A 16,680-nucleotide genomic window follows, 5' to 3' on the forward strand; every position below is an offset into this window, starting at 1 on the left:
CCCTCCCCAACCCCCTTCTCCCCCCACCCCCAGCCCCATTCAGGCCTGGAAATCTAAAGCTGTTGTGAGCTTCACCTCCACAGAGACGGCCAGGTCCTTCCGCAGTAAACCCCGGAGCTGCAGGTTCGGTGGAGGAATGACAGGCAGTGCCTCATGACCCAAAGCTGGACCTGAGTGGAGTAGCGGTGAGCAGGATGAACACTCTACTTGTGTAATCTCTCCTGCAGTGCTCTGAGTCTGGGGGCTTCTCATCTCCTGGGTGCCGCTCTCTCTCGCTCTCTCTCTCTCTCTCTCTCCCCCCTCCTGTTTTCCTTCCCCTCTTCCACTCCTCGGTGTCCAGCAAGGACTCAATGGGCTGAAAGGCCTCCTTCTGTGCCATGACGACTCTATAACTCCTCAATGTAGGGGAGGGAACAGCGAGACAGTGCGCCATTTTAAATTTGATTATGATGGTCAAAAAGAGGGGACACCTAGATAGTTAAAATAGATTCCTCTTGACGGTGCAGTAGAAGGAATAGCGAGACAGGGTGCCGCTTTAAATTCAATTATGGTGGAAAGGTCGAGGCTGGATCTCCTGGCATTGTGGTAAGATTAGAATGCAGATAATCTCTTTAACTGTTTCTCTGACGCATGGGGCTCAATTAAACTAACGCGTTAGCTGAAAGCTGGTAAGCTGCTGAAGCGATCGCTGCTCACCCCCCCAGGACGTTGGGAATCAAATGGCCACGGGCGCTTGCACAGTTTGGGCACCCCTCCTCTGACGGGCACAGCGAACAGAAGCTTGCCACCCTCGTTGCTTTAATCCCGGGGCGGGGCCGAGCGTCATGGATCCTTAAAGCTGCGCCGGAGGTCGGCGAGGCTCGGGTGAAAGGCAGCTCCGAGCGCCACTCGCTCACGCCCGGATTTCTGCCATCTTTCTGCGCGGGCTCGGTCAGCTCTGGGAAGAAGCGCGGAAACTCTCGGCCCGTAAGCTTATCAATCGGTGTCAAATTCAACGGCAGGGTGGACGTACAAGAAACAACCCAGCCTAGTGAGGGTAATAGGACCAGCACGACCACGATAAGCCAGCGACGCCCAGTGTGACGGCGGACAGCTCAGCGTCACCCACCAAGGCACACCACACGCCACTGTAGCCCAGCAAGCCAGCCATGATCCAACAGCTCCCCAGGCGACCCAGCACGGACAGGCAGAGCCCCAAGAGGCCCAGCGCAATCCAGCAGAAGCCAGCGAGCTGGTGAAGGCTCACCAGCAGAATGCACAATCCGACGTAGCCCTTTACGCCCACGCACCACCAGCAGACCTTGGCCACGTTGTGGTGCCCCAACAAATACAGGCAGAGGCCTGTGTGTGCCAGCAAGCCGCAGCAGACCCACCACACCCACACCTCGTAATCCGACAGCCACACCAGCCCGACGAGGGCTGCCAGGCTGGGCGTGACCCAGAAGGGCCAGGCGTAACCTTTGGAGGCAAGAAGCAGACCGACCAAGCTCAGCACCAGCAAGCAAGCCCCTAGATGTCTAGCGTACGCCAGCAGCAGGCAGCACAGTCCGGCGTAGCCCAGGAGGCCGCCGGACACCCAGGTGACCTCCGCAAGGCTCCCCTTGTCCAGCAGGGCCCAGCACAAGCCGGCGAACCCCAGCATGCTGCAGCACACCAGGTACGTCTCAGCAAAATCGGCCCGGCCCGGCGAGGACACCCCCAGGGCGACCAGGAATCCGAAGCAGAGCCAGGCCCGCTTCCAAGCGCTCCAGTCCCAGTGGGAGCTCCTGGCGTTCCCGGGGGGACTGGAGATGGTCGCACCCTCCCTCCCGCAATCCGAGCACGGACTGATTCCCTCCTCCTCCTCCTCCGCCTCCTTGTTGGAGCTCGAGGCGGCAGAGGGAGGCAGCTGAAGAGGCTCTGCATTCCCGCCCCTGTGGTTCAGTCCGGGGCTGAAGAAAGGGTAGAGTTTCTCGGTGAAGCTGCCTCTGAAAGTGTGAAGGTGGGTCATGCCATCGACGTTGTAAAAGGACACTTGCCCTCCCTCATAGTCCAGGTAGACGCCGATCGCCCTGGGCTTCACATCCAAGTGGAGGTCCCTCAATGTTAAGGTAAAGGCCTTGTACCTATTCCCATTCCTCAGTCCCAGGACCCAGTATCCATTGGGAGGCGACAGGAGGATGTCCCCTTTCCTGCTGACTGACTCCCCGGCCACGCCCACGGTCCAGCTGCTCTTGTTGCCCACCTTCACCTCCCAGTAGTGCCTTCCTGACGCGAATCCGACCGAGCCGAGGACGCAGGGGCAGGGGTCAAACCTCCGGGGGTCGTCGGACAGCTGCTGTTTCTGAGCGCCATGTGTCGCGCTGGTCAGGTCTTCGGACAGAATGAGCCAGGGGCTTGCCGTGGCAGGATTCAGAGTCAGCGAGGCTGGCCCTATAACAGAAAACAGATCGAGGAGATATTAAAGGCAAGTCTGTCAAGGATCGGCCGACACCTTGGGACCGATGGCCACAGAACACCAGAAATAGGAGCAGGAGTAGACCATATGGCCTATCGAGTCTGCTCCAGGCATTCAATACAATCACGGCTGACCATGGGCTTCAACTCCATTTTCCTGCCCGCTCCCCATATCCCTTCACTCCCTGAGAGACCAAAGATCTGTCTATCCCAGCCTCAGATGTGTTCAACAATGGAGCATCTACAAACACCTGGGGTAGAGAATTCCAAGGATTCACACCAGAATCACAGAATCACACAGTGCAGAAGAGGCCCTTTGGCCCATCGGGTCTGCACCGACACGTGAGAAACACCTGACCTACCTACCTAATCCCATTTACCAGCACTTGGCCCATAGCCTTGTATGTTATGACATGCCAAGTGCTCATCCAGGTACTTTTTAAAGGATATGAGGCAACCCGCCTCCACCACCCTCCCAGGCAGCGCATTCCAGACCGTCACCACCCTCTGGGTAAAAACGTTTTTCCTCACATCCCCTCTAACCTCCTGCCCCTCACCTTGAACTTATGCCCCCTTGTGACTGACCCTTCAACTAAGGGGAACAGCTGCTCCCTATCCACCCTGTCCATGTCCCTCATAATCTTGTACACCTCAATCAGGTCGCCCCTCAATCTTCTCTGCTCCAATGAAAACAACCCAAGTCTATCCAACCTCTCTTCCTAACTTAAGTGTATCATCCCAGGCAACATCCTGGTGAATCTCCTCTGCACCCCCTCCAGTGCAATCACATCCTTCCTATAATGTGGCAACCAGAACTGCACACAGTACTCCAGCTGTGGCCCAAGACGCTCAACCTCACTGTTAACCACCCGGCCAATCTTTGTGTCATCCGTAACCTTTTGGAACTTAGGACTTGAGAGCAGGAGTAGGCCACGCGGCCCTTTGAGCCCGCTCTGCCATTCGATAATGTCTTAGCTGACCCGAGTGCGATCTCAGCTCCCCTTTCCTGCCCGCCCCCCCATAACCCTCGACTCCCTTGTCTATCAAAAAGCTGTCTAACTCTGCCTTGTGTATATTCAATGGCACAGCCTTCACTGCTTTCTGGGGAAGAGAATTCCACGGTCTGGCGGGCCGGGATTTTCCGGCCCAGTCGTGGGTGGGACCCGCCGCGGGTGAGGCGGCGCCCCAGCCAGAAGCCCATTGGGCGGTAGATTCCGGAGGCGGGTGGGTGCGAAAAATCCCACCCATGACTCCTGAGAGAAAAACGTTCTCCTCAGCCCAGTCTTAAAACTGAGACCTCTTATTCTTAAACTGTGTCCCCTGGTTCTGATTCCCCCACACAAGAGGGAACATTCTCCCGGTATCCACCCTATCAAGTCCCCACAGGATCTTACATGTTTCACTAAGATCACCTCTCGTTCTTCTAAACTCCAGTGGGTGTGGGCCCCAACCTGCTCAACCTTCCTTCATAGGGTAAGCCCTTTGAGTAAAGAAGTGTCTCCTCGCCTCAGCCCTAAATGACCGGCCCCTTATCCTGTGTCCCCGTGTTTTAGACTCCCCGACCAGCCGAGACAATCTCAGCGTTCGCCCTGTCAAACCCCTCCAGACTCTCGGATGTTTCAATGAGATCGCCTCTTGGCCTCCTAAACTCCATCGAGTTCAGGCCCTTTTCACTCAGCCTCTCATCCCTCACGCTCCAGCTCGCAAAGCTCTTCCACCTCCTAACTCTCAGATTTCAGAGGCAGATGAATAATCTAATGGGAGTGTTGGGGGAGGGTGGGGGGTGGTCGGCAGCCGGGGTTGGCGGTGGTGGGGGGGAGCGGGAAGGCTTCACCATCTTTCGGCTTCGGAGCCCTCCCCAAACCCCGTGTTAAAAAAGTCTGCAAGCTCCCTGGTAACACAATGCAAGTGTGTTATTTGAGCTTTGTTACTTCAATTGAATAACAATTAGTCATACAATTAAACATTTCTACCCATTATTTCTGATTTAGTCAGTTAAGTCGACTCCAAGATTGATTTTGTGATGCCCAGTGTAACACTGAAGGGGTGGCTGCATCGAGGGAGGTTGGGAACTAGAATTAGGAAGTGGGTGACAAGCTTTGGTTTCTTAATAACAACATGAAGCAGGTCTTAAGCGCGCATTCCCCAATGTGCACCTTTGAGCTCGCCAGTGTTAGAGAATTATGAGATGTTCCTGTTACAGATAATAGTCGTTTGATAGTACAGAACTTGAGTATTGCTGAAAAAAAGAGACATACTGTTGAAGCTTTTCATCTTGCACTCATCAGGACAGGGTCGCAAGAGCACCAATAGTAAAGGGAACAACAATTTATACTGCGTGAGAAGAGAGTGCTGTTCAGTTGGCAAGTGGACTCTGACTGGTAGAGGCGTTGCCGTGGAGAATGCAGCAGGGAATAGTTAACTGCCAAGCTTTTATTCAAGTTCAAACCAGGCAGGGCGACTCTGATTGGTCAAGGCCTTGTCATTGGGGAATGAACCAGGGGATGGCTGACCCCCAAGCTTTTGTTTAGCTGAAAAAGGCATAATATGGGGACATGCCCATTCTGTGTGTGAACATGTGTGGCTGCTAGCATGCATAAGTGAACTACGCAGGAACACAGTTTGGTGGATTTCAATGCATTGCGGCTTAGGGGCTGATTAATGTAAGGGAGCAGGAATTCATGGGGAAAATTATCTTGGAATAATGCACCAGCGTCGGGGCATTCAACAAAGTAGTTCACGAATGTGTAAAGAATCCTACCATTTTGAGTTACATTTCTCAATGAGCCTTCAATCTGTGTACAGCCATGAAGTCTATTCAACAGAGATGATTTAAAACCCAATCATATATTAAGCCCACTCCCATTAATCGATAACTGGAAATTAGATGCAATTTTATTTTTCCAGTACCATCAAGTCAGACATACGCTAACACAGGATATGGCCTGAGCTAGGCCCTAAACACCAGCATTACTGACATCTACCAGAGTAAGTGGGTGTAGAGCGGAAGCTCTCTCTCAGTGACTCTATTCTTAGCACTGCTTATGCATTATTCACCAGCCACTGCTCTTTAGCGAATGAATTAGGGAAAGCTGCTATCTTTTTTGATGCTACTGCAAGGTGATAACCTCAGTGAACTTCCTGCTGACCCACTTGTGCTGTCTCTCTCTCTTCCTGTACTGGATCGCTCTGCCCCACCATCACTGAAGCACACAACAATGTCCCCCCCACCAACACATCCCGTGCTCCCCCCCCGCCCCCGACTACATCCCCAACCCCTGACCCGACCCGACCCGACCTGCAATCACTGCATTGATTGGCTTCCCATTGCCCTTTCAAGTGCCAAATAAACCAAGTAACCAGATTGGCCAGGTGTAACCCGGAAGTGCAAGTTAGGCCGAGGTTAATGGGCAGAAGGGAAGCGGATTCAAACGACAGGTGAAACAGAGTTTCCACTGGTCATTTTGGTCAGACCCCCCTGAAACCACCCTGTGGAGCCACACAGCGTCACAGGGTCCCACTTGAGAAGCCCTGACATGGAATATTGGTGGGAGTACCACAAAGAGATGAGGAGTTTCTTTTTTGAAAAGGGCCAGTATGTGATGCCCACCCCTAGTTGCCCTTGAGAAGGTGGTGGTGAGCCGCCTTCTTAAACCACTGCAGGCCATGTGGTGTGGGTACACCCACAGTGCTGTTAGGGAGGGAGTTCCAGGATTTTGACCCAGCGACAGTGAAGGAACAGCGATATATTTCCAAGTCAGGGTGGTGAGTGACTTGGAGGGGGACTTCCAGGTGGTGATGTTCCCATCTATCTGCTGCCCTTGTCCTTCTAGATGGTAGTGGTCGTGGGTTTGGAAGGTGCTGTCTAAGGAGCCTTGGTGAATTCCTGCAGTGCATCTTAGATGGTACACACTGCTGCCACTGTGCGTCGGTGGTGGAGGAAGTGAATGTCAAAGGTGGTGGATGGGGTGCCAATCAAGTGGGCTGCTTTGTCCTGGGTGGTGTCAAGCTTCTTGAGTTTCACTGGGAATGTTAGTTTCTTTAAGCAGAAGGCTAGAACAGAAAGCGAAGCTTTGCTTTAGTTATATAAAGCGCTGGTTAGACCACATCTTGAACATTGTGTGGAGTTCTGGGCACTGCACCTTAGATAGTGTATATTGGCCTTAGAGGGCGTGCAGTGCAGATTCACCCAGAATGTTACCAAGGGTTAGAATGCTGCAGTACAGAGGGATCTGGGTGTCCTTGTACATGAGTCACAAAAAGTCAGCATGCAGGTACAGCAAGTAACTAGGAAGGCAAATGGAACATTGGCCTTTATTGCAAGGGGATGCAATATAAAAGTAGGGAGGTCTTGGTTCAACTGTACAGGGCATTGGTGAGACCAAACCTGGAGTACTGTGTACAGTTTTGGTCTCCTTCAGGAGGGATATACTTGCATTGGAAGCAGTTCAGAGAAGGTTCACTAGGCTGATTCCTGGGATGAAGGGTTTGTCTCATGAGGAAAGGTTGAGCAGGTTGGGCCTATACTTACTGGAGTTTAGAAGAATGAGAGATGATCTTATTGAAATGCATAAGATTCCGAGGGGGCTCGACAGGGTGGACGCTGAGAGGATATTTCCTCTTGAGCAGGAATCTAGAACTACAGGTCACAGATCAAAAATAAGAGGTCTCCATTTAAGATGGAGATGAGTAGAAATTTCTTCTCTCAGAGGGTGGTTAGTATTTGGAATTTTTTACCCAAGAGAGCAGCGGAGGCTGGGGTCATTGAATATATTCAAGGCTGATTTTTGATTGACAAGAGAGGATTACAGGGGAGTTGGGGTGGGGTGGGGTGGGGTGGGGGGAGGGGGTTTGTCCGACTGGAAAGAGAAGTTGAGACCATGATCAAATCAGCCATGATCTTATTGAAACAGGCTCGAGGGGCCGAATGGCCTCCTGCTGCTCCTATTTCTTACGTTCTCCAGAGACTTAAGCGCAAAGTCCAGATTGATATTCCAGAGCCGTGCCGTGGGAATGCTGCACTGTCAGAGGTGCAGCGGATGAGCTGTTAAAGCCAGTCAGCCCCCTCGTGTGGGAGGTAGAAATGATCACGTGGCACTATTTCGCAGAAGAGCAGGGGAGTTCTGCCTGGTGGGTCCTGGCCAATATTCATCCCTCAGCCAACATTGCTGAAGTAGATTACCCGGTTATTATCATCCTGGGACTTTTCTGTGAGCTTATTGAGTGTCACGCTCCCTACGGAACAACGGTGGCCATGCTTCTAAAGCACTTTGGGATGTCCTGAGGTCATTAGGGGTGCAATATAAGTGTCAGTATTTCGAAGAGTTCACCTGGTCTGATGACATCCCTCAATTCCTTCCACACACTGTACTGGAAAGGGCCTTTCAACACTTCCAACGAGAGATCCTCAGAGATATCTTCCAGCGTCTTAAAGTCTTCCAGAGGCCTGTACACATGAAAACATGTCAACATCCCTGCAGTGAAAAATCTATCCCAATAATTAATCTCTTTGGGCGTTTTTTTCCATGACTAAAGCACATACCTCTGCTTGAGAAGACTCAATCCCTTCAAAACAAAAAAGAAGAAAATTATTTTAACCCCACCTTAAGCTACTTTTTTTTTGTCCTGTCTAGACACATCAGACAGTTCCTCTGCTAGATTGCTAAATAGGATGTAGGTGGATGAAATTATATGTTGGCAAGCAATTAGTCTGAGTTTTAACCAAATACTTGACACACACACGCACATCCAGTCTGCAAAGTTGACACATGCACACACACGCACACACCATTGGGTGGAATCTTGCCAGCAGTGTAAAGCTTGGCGGCCGGGTGGGTGTTGGGGGGGGGCTTAATTTGGCTTGAGGCCAAAGATGAGTTTCCCAATGGCGAGACGTACTTTAGAAATTATGTTCTCGGGCATTGAAAGCAGGTTTAAAGCCAGTCGAGCTTCCTGACGGACAATGTTGGGAAGCCCTTTTTCATGCATTAGCATGCTGTGCATGCTCGTTTAAAAGGCCACCTTACTGGAATTAAACTCCCCTCCAAATTAAGCTCCCCCGCCAGCGAGAAATCAGTGCGTTCACATTTACGGCTGCGCAGAAGCGACACGTGCCTGGCAAGGCGGACTTCTTCCACGGTTACCGGTGAGTTGCTGCTGCATTGTCCTCGTTGGGGGGTGTCTGCTGACGCTGGCTTATGCTTGAGACCGGGCGGTGGCAGTGCAGGGTGAGCGGAGGATGACCGAGGAAGGGAGGAAGGGTTAGCGGGGAATGGCGGAGCAGTGGCCGGGCAAAGGTGGAAGGGGTCACGCGTCACGCAGGCTGGCCGGGTGCCCTTTAAATATAGCGCCTCGACCTTCGACCCCATGACTTGAAGCCATCCCCTGCCGTGAGAATCAGCAAGCTCCTGGTGGGTGCATATTTAATCAGCTGACCAGAGCAAGGCCGCATGTGGTCAGCCAGCGGGAATCACTCCCGCTTCTGCTCCTGCCACTGCACTTAAGCCAGGATATTACAGATGGAGGGCTCGGCGACTCTGCTCGAGTGAGCATCAATTGGCTGGAGATGGGATTTCCGGCCCCTCACTGGGGAGGAAGTCCCGCCTTAGAAATTGACCGACAGCTCTCTGGTCCCTGCAGCAACAGGAGCTGCAGTGGACAGAAGGGGAAGTGCATGAAGACAACAGGCCCTAAGTCCCAGGACTGGACGGATAGTTTAATTTTTGAGGTCCTGGGGCGGGGAGGGTAAGAGAGGGCTAGGGGGGGAGTGGGGTGCGGAGTGAGCAATTGGTGTGTCAGGGGAGCGGCCAGAGGGAGGGGGTGTTCCACTGGCCACTCGGGAGAGATACCCGAAGTTAGAAGGGGGCTTCTGATGGAGCCACCCTCCCATCACCCACCGCCCCCACTCCTCTTCCCATCTGAGGCCTAAACCTGTCCTTTTCTGGGCTTCTCCTACACCCGGGAAATCCTCCCGCCAACCTAAAAATTGAGGCTGGGCGAGAAGCGGCCCTTAGGTGGTCAATAATTGGTCACTCGAAGGCCTCCACTAGGATAAGGGCGGGCTGCCCATCCAAGGCCTCGTCCAGCCCAGTGTGAAATCGTTGAGAAATCGGGGTGGGCGGGAACCCAGCAGGAAGCCCGTTTGTCCTCCCTCACACTCCTCCCACCTGGAAACCTGACGGCAGGGGGAGTGTGATGTTCAGGCCTTAGGCTCCAGCCACTGAGTTCCATTCTCACCACCTCTACCGCTACAGGAATATAACGTTGTGTCTGGAGAAAGTCTACAGCCTGAATCCCATTCCCTCCGCCCTTTACCTTCAGGAATCTTAAGTCATCTTGGTCCTCTATCTGTTCTTTTCTCTTCATGATTTCCACCCCAGCAGATGTCAGGCCCTCCTGGATTTCCCCCAGCCTTGCTTCCATCCTTTTCAAAATGGTCTCCACCCTTTCCTCCAGTTTTTCCACCAAACTTTGCTCTTTTTTCTGGATGAACTGGCCCATTTCAGTGAAGCACTGCTTGACGTGGTTCAACTCAGTCACAAAAGCCTCCTGCAAAGGGGAGAGAAGGCCCAGTGTTTACAACAGACGGCACAGGGACAAGTCACCTGGTGACAAGTGAGAGAAAATGTCTGCTGGACTTACTCCCACCGCTGAGATGTTGCGTTTTTGTTTCAGTCGGAGCTCGGTGAGCATTTTCTCCTCCTCCTTCAGCTTGTCCAAGGATTCCTTCAGTGCGCCCTGCAATCAAACAGGACACGATCAGATAAAAACCACGTGGTGGGTTCGGACGGAGAAGGGGAGCAACCTCACTGACCACCCCCAGAACACCAACATCACTTATGGCCAACTCTATACCCTAGGGCTGTACAACGTCCCCTCCCCGCCTCACGCCCCCCAGTTCTCCATTCTGCTGACTCCAACTTCTGGTGCAATCTCTTCCTTCTATTGGCCTTTGTTGCAAGGGGGATTGGAGTACAAGAATAAAGAAGCCTTGCTCAGATTGTACAGGGTTTTGCTGAGTCCACATCTGGAAAACTGCATGCAGTTTTGGTCTCCATATTCAAGGAAGGATACACTTGCAATGGAGGCGGTACAGCGCAGGTTCACTAGGTTGGTCCCTGGAGTGAGGGTTTGTCCTATGATGAGAGGCTGGGTGAATTGGGCCTCTATACTCTGGAGTTTAGAAGAATGGTGAGCTGCCTTCTTGAGCCGCTGCAGTCCATGTGGTGTAGGTACACCCACAGTGCTGTTAGGAAGGGAGTTCCAGGATTTTGACCCAGCGACAGTGAAGGAACGGTGATATATTTCCAAGTCAGGATGGTGAGTGGCTTGGAGGGGAACTTCCAAGTGATATTGTTCCCATGTATCTGCAGGGAACAAGGGATATGGAGAGCAGGCGGGCAAGTGGAGTTGAGGCAGGTATTAAATGGTGGAGCAGGCTCAAATGGCTGTATTGTCTACCCTTGCTCTTATATCTTATGTTCTTAAATCAGATACCGATCCACTCAGCACTACCCCCTCCCCCCAACTCCCCAGCCTCCTAACAGATATTGTACCACAGTAAACAGACACCGTATTATTTCCCCCAATCAAAAAACAGAATGCTGCAGATGTTGGAAATCTGAAATATAGACAGAAAATGATGGAAATACTCAGCAGGTTTTTTTTAATGGGATGTGGACATCGCTGGCTAGGCCAGCATTTATTGCCCATCCTTGAGAAGGTGGTGAGCTGCCTTCTTGAACCGCTGCAGTCTATGTGGTGTAGGTACACCCGCAATGCTGTTAGGGAGGGAGTTCCAGAATTTTGACCCAGCGACAGTGAAGGAATGGTGATATATCCAAGTCAGGATGGTGAGCGGCTTGGAGGGGAGCTTCCTAGTGATGTTGTTCCCATGTATCTGCTGCTCTTGTCCTTCTATGTAGTAGTGGTCGTGGGTTTGGAAGGTGCTGTATAAGGAGCCTTGGTGAGTTCCTGCACTGCATCTTGTAGGTAGTACACACTGCTGCTACTGTACGTCGGTGGTGCGTTAGGCAACATCTGTGGAGGCAGAGTTCTGAAGGCTCATACCTGACTCAAATGTCAACTCTGTTTCTCCACAGATGCTGCTTGATCTATTTCCGGTTTTTATTTCTGTATTCCCTTTATAAATACAAAACATAAATAGTGTACAGTATCACATATTCCCATTTATACATAGAGCAGATATTGCATACACCCTCTGAATATATACAGAACAGATACTGTATCACAGTCTCATATATACACAAAACAGATACTCTATTGGCCCTTTGAATATACACAGAACAAATACTGTATCACACAGCCCCATATACACACAAAAAATATACTGTATTCCACCTCTGAATATACACAGAAGAGATATTGTATCGCACAGTCCCATATATACATAGAACAGGTACTGTATCGCATGTCCCATATATGCATAGAACAGATTATCCCCCTCTGAATATACACAGAACAAATACTGTATTGCACAGCACAATATATACACAGAACAGAAACTGTATCCCCCCTCTGAATAGACACAGAACAGATACTGTATTGCATAGTCCCATATATACACAGAACAGATACTGTTTTCCCCCTCTAAATAGACACAGAACAGCTACTGTATCACACAGTCCCATATATACCCAGAACAGTTATTGTATTCTCCCTCTGAATATCACACAGTCCTGTATATATATGCAAAACACATACTGTATTACCCGAATATACACAGAATACATGCTGTATGACACACACATATGTACAGAATAAACAGATACTGAATCACTCACACAGATATGTATAGAACACATAAGACATAAGAAATAGAAGCTGGAATGAGCCATTCAGCCCTTCGAGCCCGTTCCCTCCACCATTCAATGAGATCATGGCTGACCTTGTACTTCAACCCCATTTTCCTGCACGATCCCTGTATCCCTTGATGTTTTTAATATGTAAAAATCCATCGATCTCAGTCCAGAACATACTCAATGACTGAGCCTCCACATCCCTCTGGGGCAGAGAATTCCAAATATTCACTGCCTTCTGAGTGAAGAAATTCCTCATCTCAGTCCTAAATGGCCTGCCGCTTATTCTGAGACTTTGTCCCCTGGTTCTAGACCACCCAATAAAGGTAACCTTCCTTCCGGCATCTACCCTGTCAAGCCCTGTAAGAATTTTATATGTTTGAATGAGTTCACCTCTCATTTTTCCAAACTCCCTATGGTCCAGTCTATTCAATCGTTCCTCAAAGGATAATCCCTCCATCCCAGGAATTAGTTTGGTGAACCTTCATTGCACCCTCTCTATGGCAAGTATATATTTCCTTAGGTAAGGAGATCAAAACTGCACACGGCACTCCAGGTATGGTCTCACCAAGGCTCTATCTAATTGCAGTAAGACATCTTTACTCCTATACTCAAATCCTCCTGTAATAATGGCCAACATGCCATTTGTCACTTTAATTGCTTGCTGTGCCTGCATGTTAGCTTTCAGTGACTCCTGAACAAGGACACCCAAGTCCTTTTGAAGTTCAACACTTCCCAGCCTCTCAACATTTAAGAAATACTCTGTATATCTGTTTTTTCTACCAAAGTGGATAACCTCACGTTTCTCCACATTGTATTCCGTCTGCCAAATTTTTGCGCACTTGCTTAGCCTCTCCAAATGCCCTGGAAGTGTCTTTGCATCCTCCTCACAACTCACACTTCCACCTAGTTTTATGTCATCTGCAAACTTGAAAATATTATATTTAATCCCCACATCCAAATCATTACACAGTACACAATACACAGAGACACTGTACCAAATACAGAGATATGTACAGAATATACACAGATACTGAATGACACACAGATTTGTGCAGAGACAGATACTGAATCACATACACAGATATGTACAGAATACACAGATACAATACCAAACACAGAGATATGTACAAAATATACACAGACACTGAATGACACACAGATATGTGCAGACAGATACTGAATCACACACAGATATGTACAGAATACACAGATACTGTACACTGTACCAAACACAGATATATGCACAGAATATACACAGATACCGAATGACACACAGATATGTGCAAAATACACAGATACTAAATCACACACATAGATATATACAGAATACACAGATACTGTACACTGTATCATACACACAGATATGTACTTAATATACATAGATACTGAATCACACGCACAGATGTGTACAGCATATAGATACTGTACACTGTATCATACACAGAGATATGTACAGAATATACACAGATACTGAATGGCACTCACATACACAGATATATACAGAATACACAGATACTGTACACTCTATCATACACACAGATATGTACATAATATTCACGATACTGAATCACACACATGTGTACAGAATACACAGATACTGTATGCTGTATCATACACTGAAAGGTACAGAATATACACATGCTGAGTCACACACACAGATGTGTACAGAATACACAGATACTGTACATTGTATCATACACACTGATATGTACAGAGTATACACACTCTATCACACACAGAGATATGTACAGAATACACAAATACTGTCCACTTTATCAACACACAGTTATGTACAGAACATACACAGGTACTGTATCACACACAGATATATACAGAATACAGTACATTATCATACACAGAAGTATGCACAGAATATACACATACTGTATCACACACACAACGTGCATAATAAATAAATACAATATTACATACACGGATAGGTACAGAACAAATACAGGTACCGTGTCACACGCACAGAACACACATCTAGTGAATGTAAGCACCTTCACATAACTAACTGCAACACAGACTCCATCAGTACACACTATAAACGCAGTTCACCAAGTGTTTCCTACATTGCAACAGTGACTATGTTACAATAGCGACTACACTTCAAAGGTACTTCATTGATTGTACAAGCACTTATGGACCATTTAGACATCATGAAAGTTGCCAGACAAGAAAAAAGAAAATCACCTCCCCCCCCCGTGTTGTAATGTAACCCTCACCTTGTGAAGAGCAACAGAGTCGGCGATGGGCTTGGGTACGTGTTGTTGGTGAGCGGCCCCCTCCTGGCACTGGGCACAGAGCAGTTTCTGCTCAGTCTCGCACATGTGGCTGAAGGGGCCGCCGTGCTGGGGGCACCGCTCCGGCTCCCCCCTCGGAGCCTGGACCTGCCGCACTTGGTCCGCCGCGTTCCTCAGAGCGTGGACCACCTTCGTCCTCCTGTCCGGGAACTCGGCCCGGCACTCGGGGCACGAGACGTGAGGCTGCCGGCGGTCCCAGAACTGGGTGATGCAGGGCTGGCAGTAGCTGTGCCCGCAGTCCAGGGTGGTAGCATCGGCGAGGAGCTCGATGCAGATGGGGCACAGTAAGTTCTCGCGGAAACTCACAGCCGGCTCGCTGCCTGCCATCTCTCTGCTGCAATATTCACTTTCACTTTCACACTCAGAGAGGCATTTATCTCCCCCACCACCCCACCCCCTCTCCATATAAATAATATATCTGTACTTAACCCGGGGAGGTTACAAACACACTTCGACAAACGGAAGACAACAAATCAGAAGTTTATGGGAACCACCAGGCGTGCAACCCCAGGCACATTCAATCTTAACACACTCGCCTCTCCACAACCCTTTTGCCCCGCCTCAATATATAATATATTATGTCTATGACATGTTTGTCAGTCTCTTCTTGGCCTCCACCTATCACTGGCCCTCTATCCAGCTCTACCTGTCCCACCCCACCCCTCTACCAGCCTATATTTAATCTCATTTCTATATTTCCTTAGTTCTGATGAAGAGTCATACAGACTCAAAACGTCAACTGTATCCCTCTCCGCAGATGCTGTCAGACCTGCTGAGTTTTTCCAGGTATTTTTGTTTTTGTTCCAGATTTCCAGCATCCGCAGTATTTTGCTTTTACTAATATATAAGGGTTTGGGCGGACGGTTTAGTCACAACGCCACCCCATTGTCACATAAATCTCCTTCCTGCCTGGCAACTGGATAATGATCGGCTCAGAGGTGGTTTATTTAAACAAAAAAACATATTTATCCGTTCTGTGGGGTGTGGGCGTCACTGGCAAGGCCAGCGTTTGTTTCCCATCCCCTGTTGCCCAATTTAAGAAGGTGGTGGTGGTGGTGGTAAGCCGCCTTCTTGAACTGCTGCGGTCCATGTGTTGTTCTATTCTGCAGAGATTTGATACGACTGAGTGGCTTACCAGGCCATTTGGGAGGGCGCTTAAGGGTCAACCACGTTGCTGTGGGGCCTGGAGCCACACATAGGCCAGACCGGGTAAGGACAGCAGATTCCCTTCCCCGGATGGGCCAGTAGGGTTGCCAACTGTGATTATAGGAACATGGGAGCAGGAATAGGTTTTTCAGCCTTTCGAACCTGCTCCACCATTCAATAAGATCATGGCTGATTGATTGTGGTCTCAGCTCCACTTTCCTGTCTGCCCCCCATAACCCTTGACCCCCTCACCCGACAAAAATCAGTCTAACTCAGCCTTGAATATATTCAATGACCCAGCCTCTACTGCTTCCTGGGGAAGAGAATCCCACACACCAACGGCCCTTTGAGAGAAAAAGTTTCTCCTCACCTGTGTCTTAAAAGGGAGACCCCTTCTTAAACTATGTCCCCTAGTTTTAGTCTCCCCCACAAGAGGGAACATTATACCAGTATTCACCCTCTCAAGACCCTCAGGATCTTCTACGTTTCGATGAGATCACCGCTAATTCTTCTAAACTCCAATGGGTGCAGGCCGAGCCTGTCCAACCTTTCCTCATAAGAAAACCCTTCACCCCAGCAATGAGCCCAGTGAACCTTCTCTGAACTGCTTCTAAAACGATTATATCCTTTCCTAACTATATTCCTGGAGGTTTCATCGCATGACTTGCCCCCAAGCTCCAGTCTTTATTCGGCCAACACATCCATGCTTGTGACTGCCTCCCTACGCCAGTTGGAAAGCAAAAAGATGCATAACCCAATTTGTTGGTGCTTGATTGTCAGCCAAACAGACTTTTTCCAATTTTCAATATTTTTTATCTCTGGTAAAGAGAAATGTTCAAAAAAAATGTAAAAAAAACCAACTCTTTTTAATGTCCCACTGATCTTTTTCCAAGGTTGCACACGGCAGTGTCCTGGAGATTGACCTTCAATTCCTGGAGACTCCAGGGCCAATCTTGAACAGTTAGCCACCC

The 16,680-nt window shown here is 49.5% G+C and overlaps 2 protein-coding genes across 2 annotated transcripts in view; one reads left to right on the forward strand and one right to left on the reverse strand.

The window, feature by feature from the left end:
• Positions 1 to 879: 879 nt before the first annotated feature.
• Positions 880 to 15,126, reverse strand: LOC144695794 (E3 ubiquitin-protein ligase TRIM69-like). The gene is made up of 6 exons (XM_078566777.1): positions 14,486 to 15,126; positions 10,078 to 10,173; positions 9,751 to 9,984; positions 7,979 to 8,001; positions 7,767 to 7,882; positions 880 to 2,412 (listed from the first exon to the last, which is right to left on the reverse strand). The coding sequence occupies exons 1-6, from the start codon at positions 14,966 to 14,968 to the stop codon at positions 1,028 to 1,030; spliced, it is 2,337 nt and encodes a 778-aa protein (XP_078422903.1). The 5' UTR covers positions 14,969 to 15,126; the 3' UTR covers positions 880 to 1,027.
• Positions 14,817 to 16,680, forward strand: part of LOC144695795 (butyrophilin subfamily 1 member A1-like) — a 30,045-nt gene continuing 28,181 nt past the window's right edge. Inside the window, exon 1 of the mRNA XM_078566779.1 lies at positions 14,817 to 14,847. Within this exon, the coding sequence (XP_078422905.1) occupies positions 14,832 to 14,847 (16 nt within the window). The 5' untranslated portion in view covers positions 14,817 to 14,831. The remainder of the gene's footprint in view (positions 14,848 to 16,680) is intronic.

This window comes from Cetorhinus maximus, chromosome 21 (genome assembly GCF_964194155.1).
Source record: "Cetorhinus maximus chromosome 21, sCetMax3.hap1.1, whole genome shotgun sequence".
Classification (NCBI taxonomy): domain Eukaryota; kingdom Metazoa; phylum Chordata; class Chondrichthyes; order Lamniformes; family Cetorhinidae; genus Cetorhinus; species Cetorhinus maximus.

What these genes read in the sequence shown, in the direction of transcription:
- LOC144695794 (XM_078566777.1), bottom strand. Translation starts at nt 14,968, where the DNA reads ATGGAGAGGGGGTGGGGTGGTGGGGGAGATAAATGCCTCTCTGAGTGT. An exon ending in ATGACTTAAGATTCCTGAAG is followed by an intron (nt 8,002 to 9,750) that starts GTAAAGGGCGGA and finishes TTTGTTTTGAAG; the next exon opens with GGATTGAGTCTTCTCAAGCA. An exon ending in TTGAGTCTTCTCAAGCAGAG is followed by an intron (nt 7,883 to 7,978) that starts GTATGTGCTTTA and finishes TCATGTGTACAG; the next exon opens with GCCTCTGGAAGACTTTAAGA.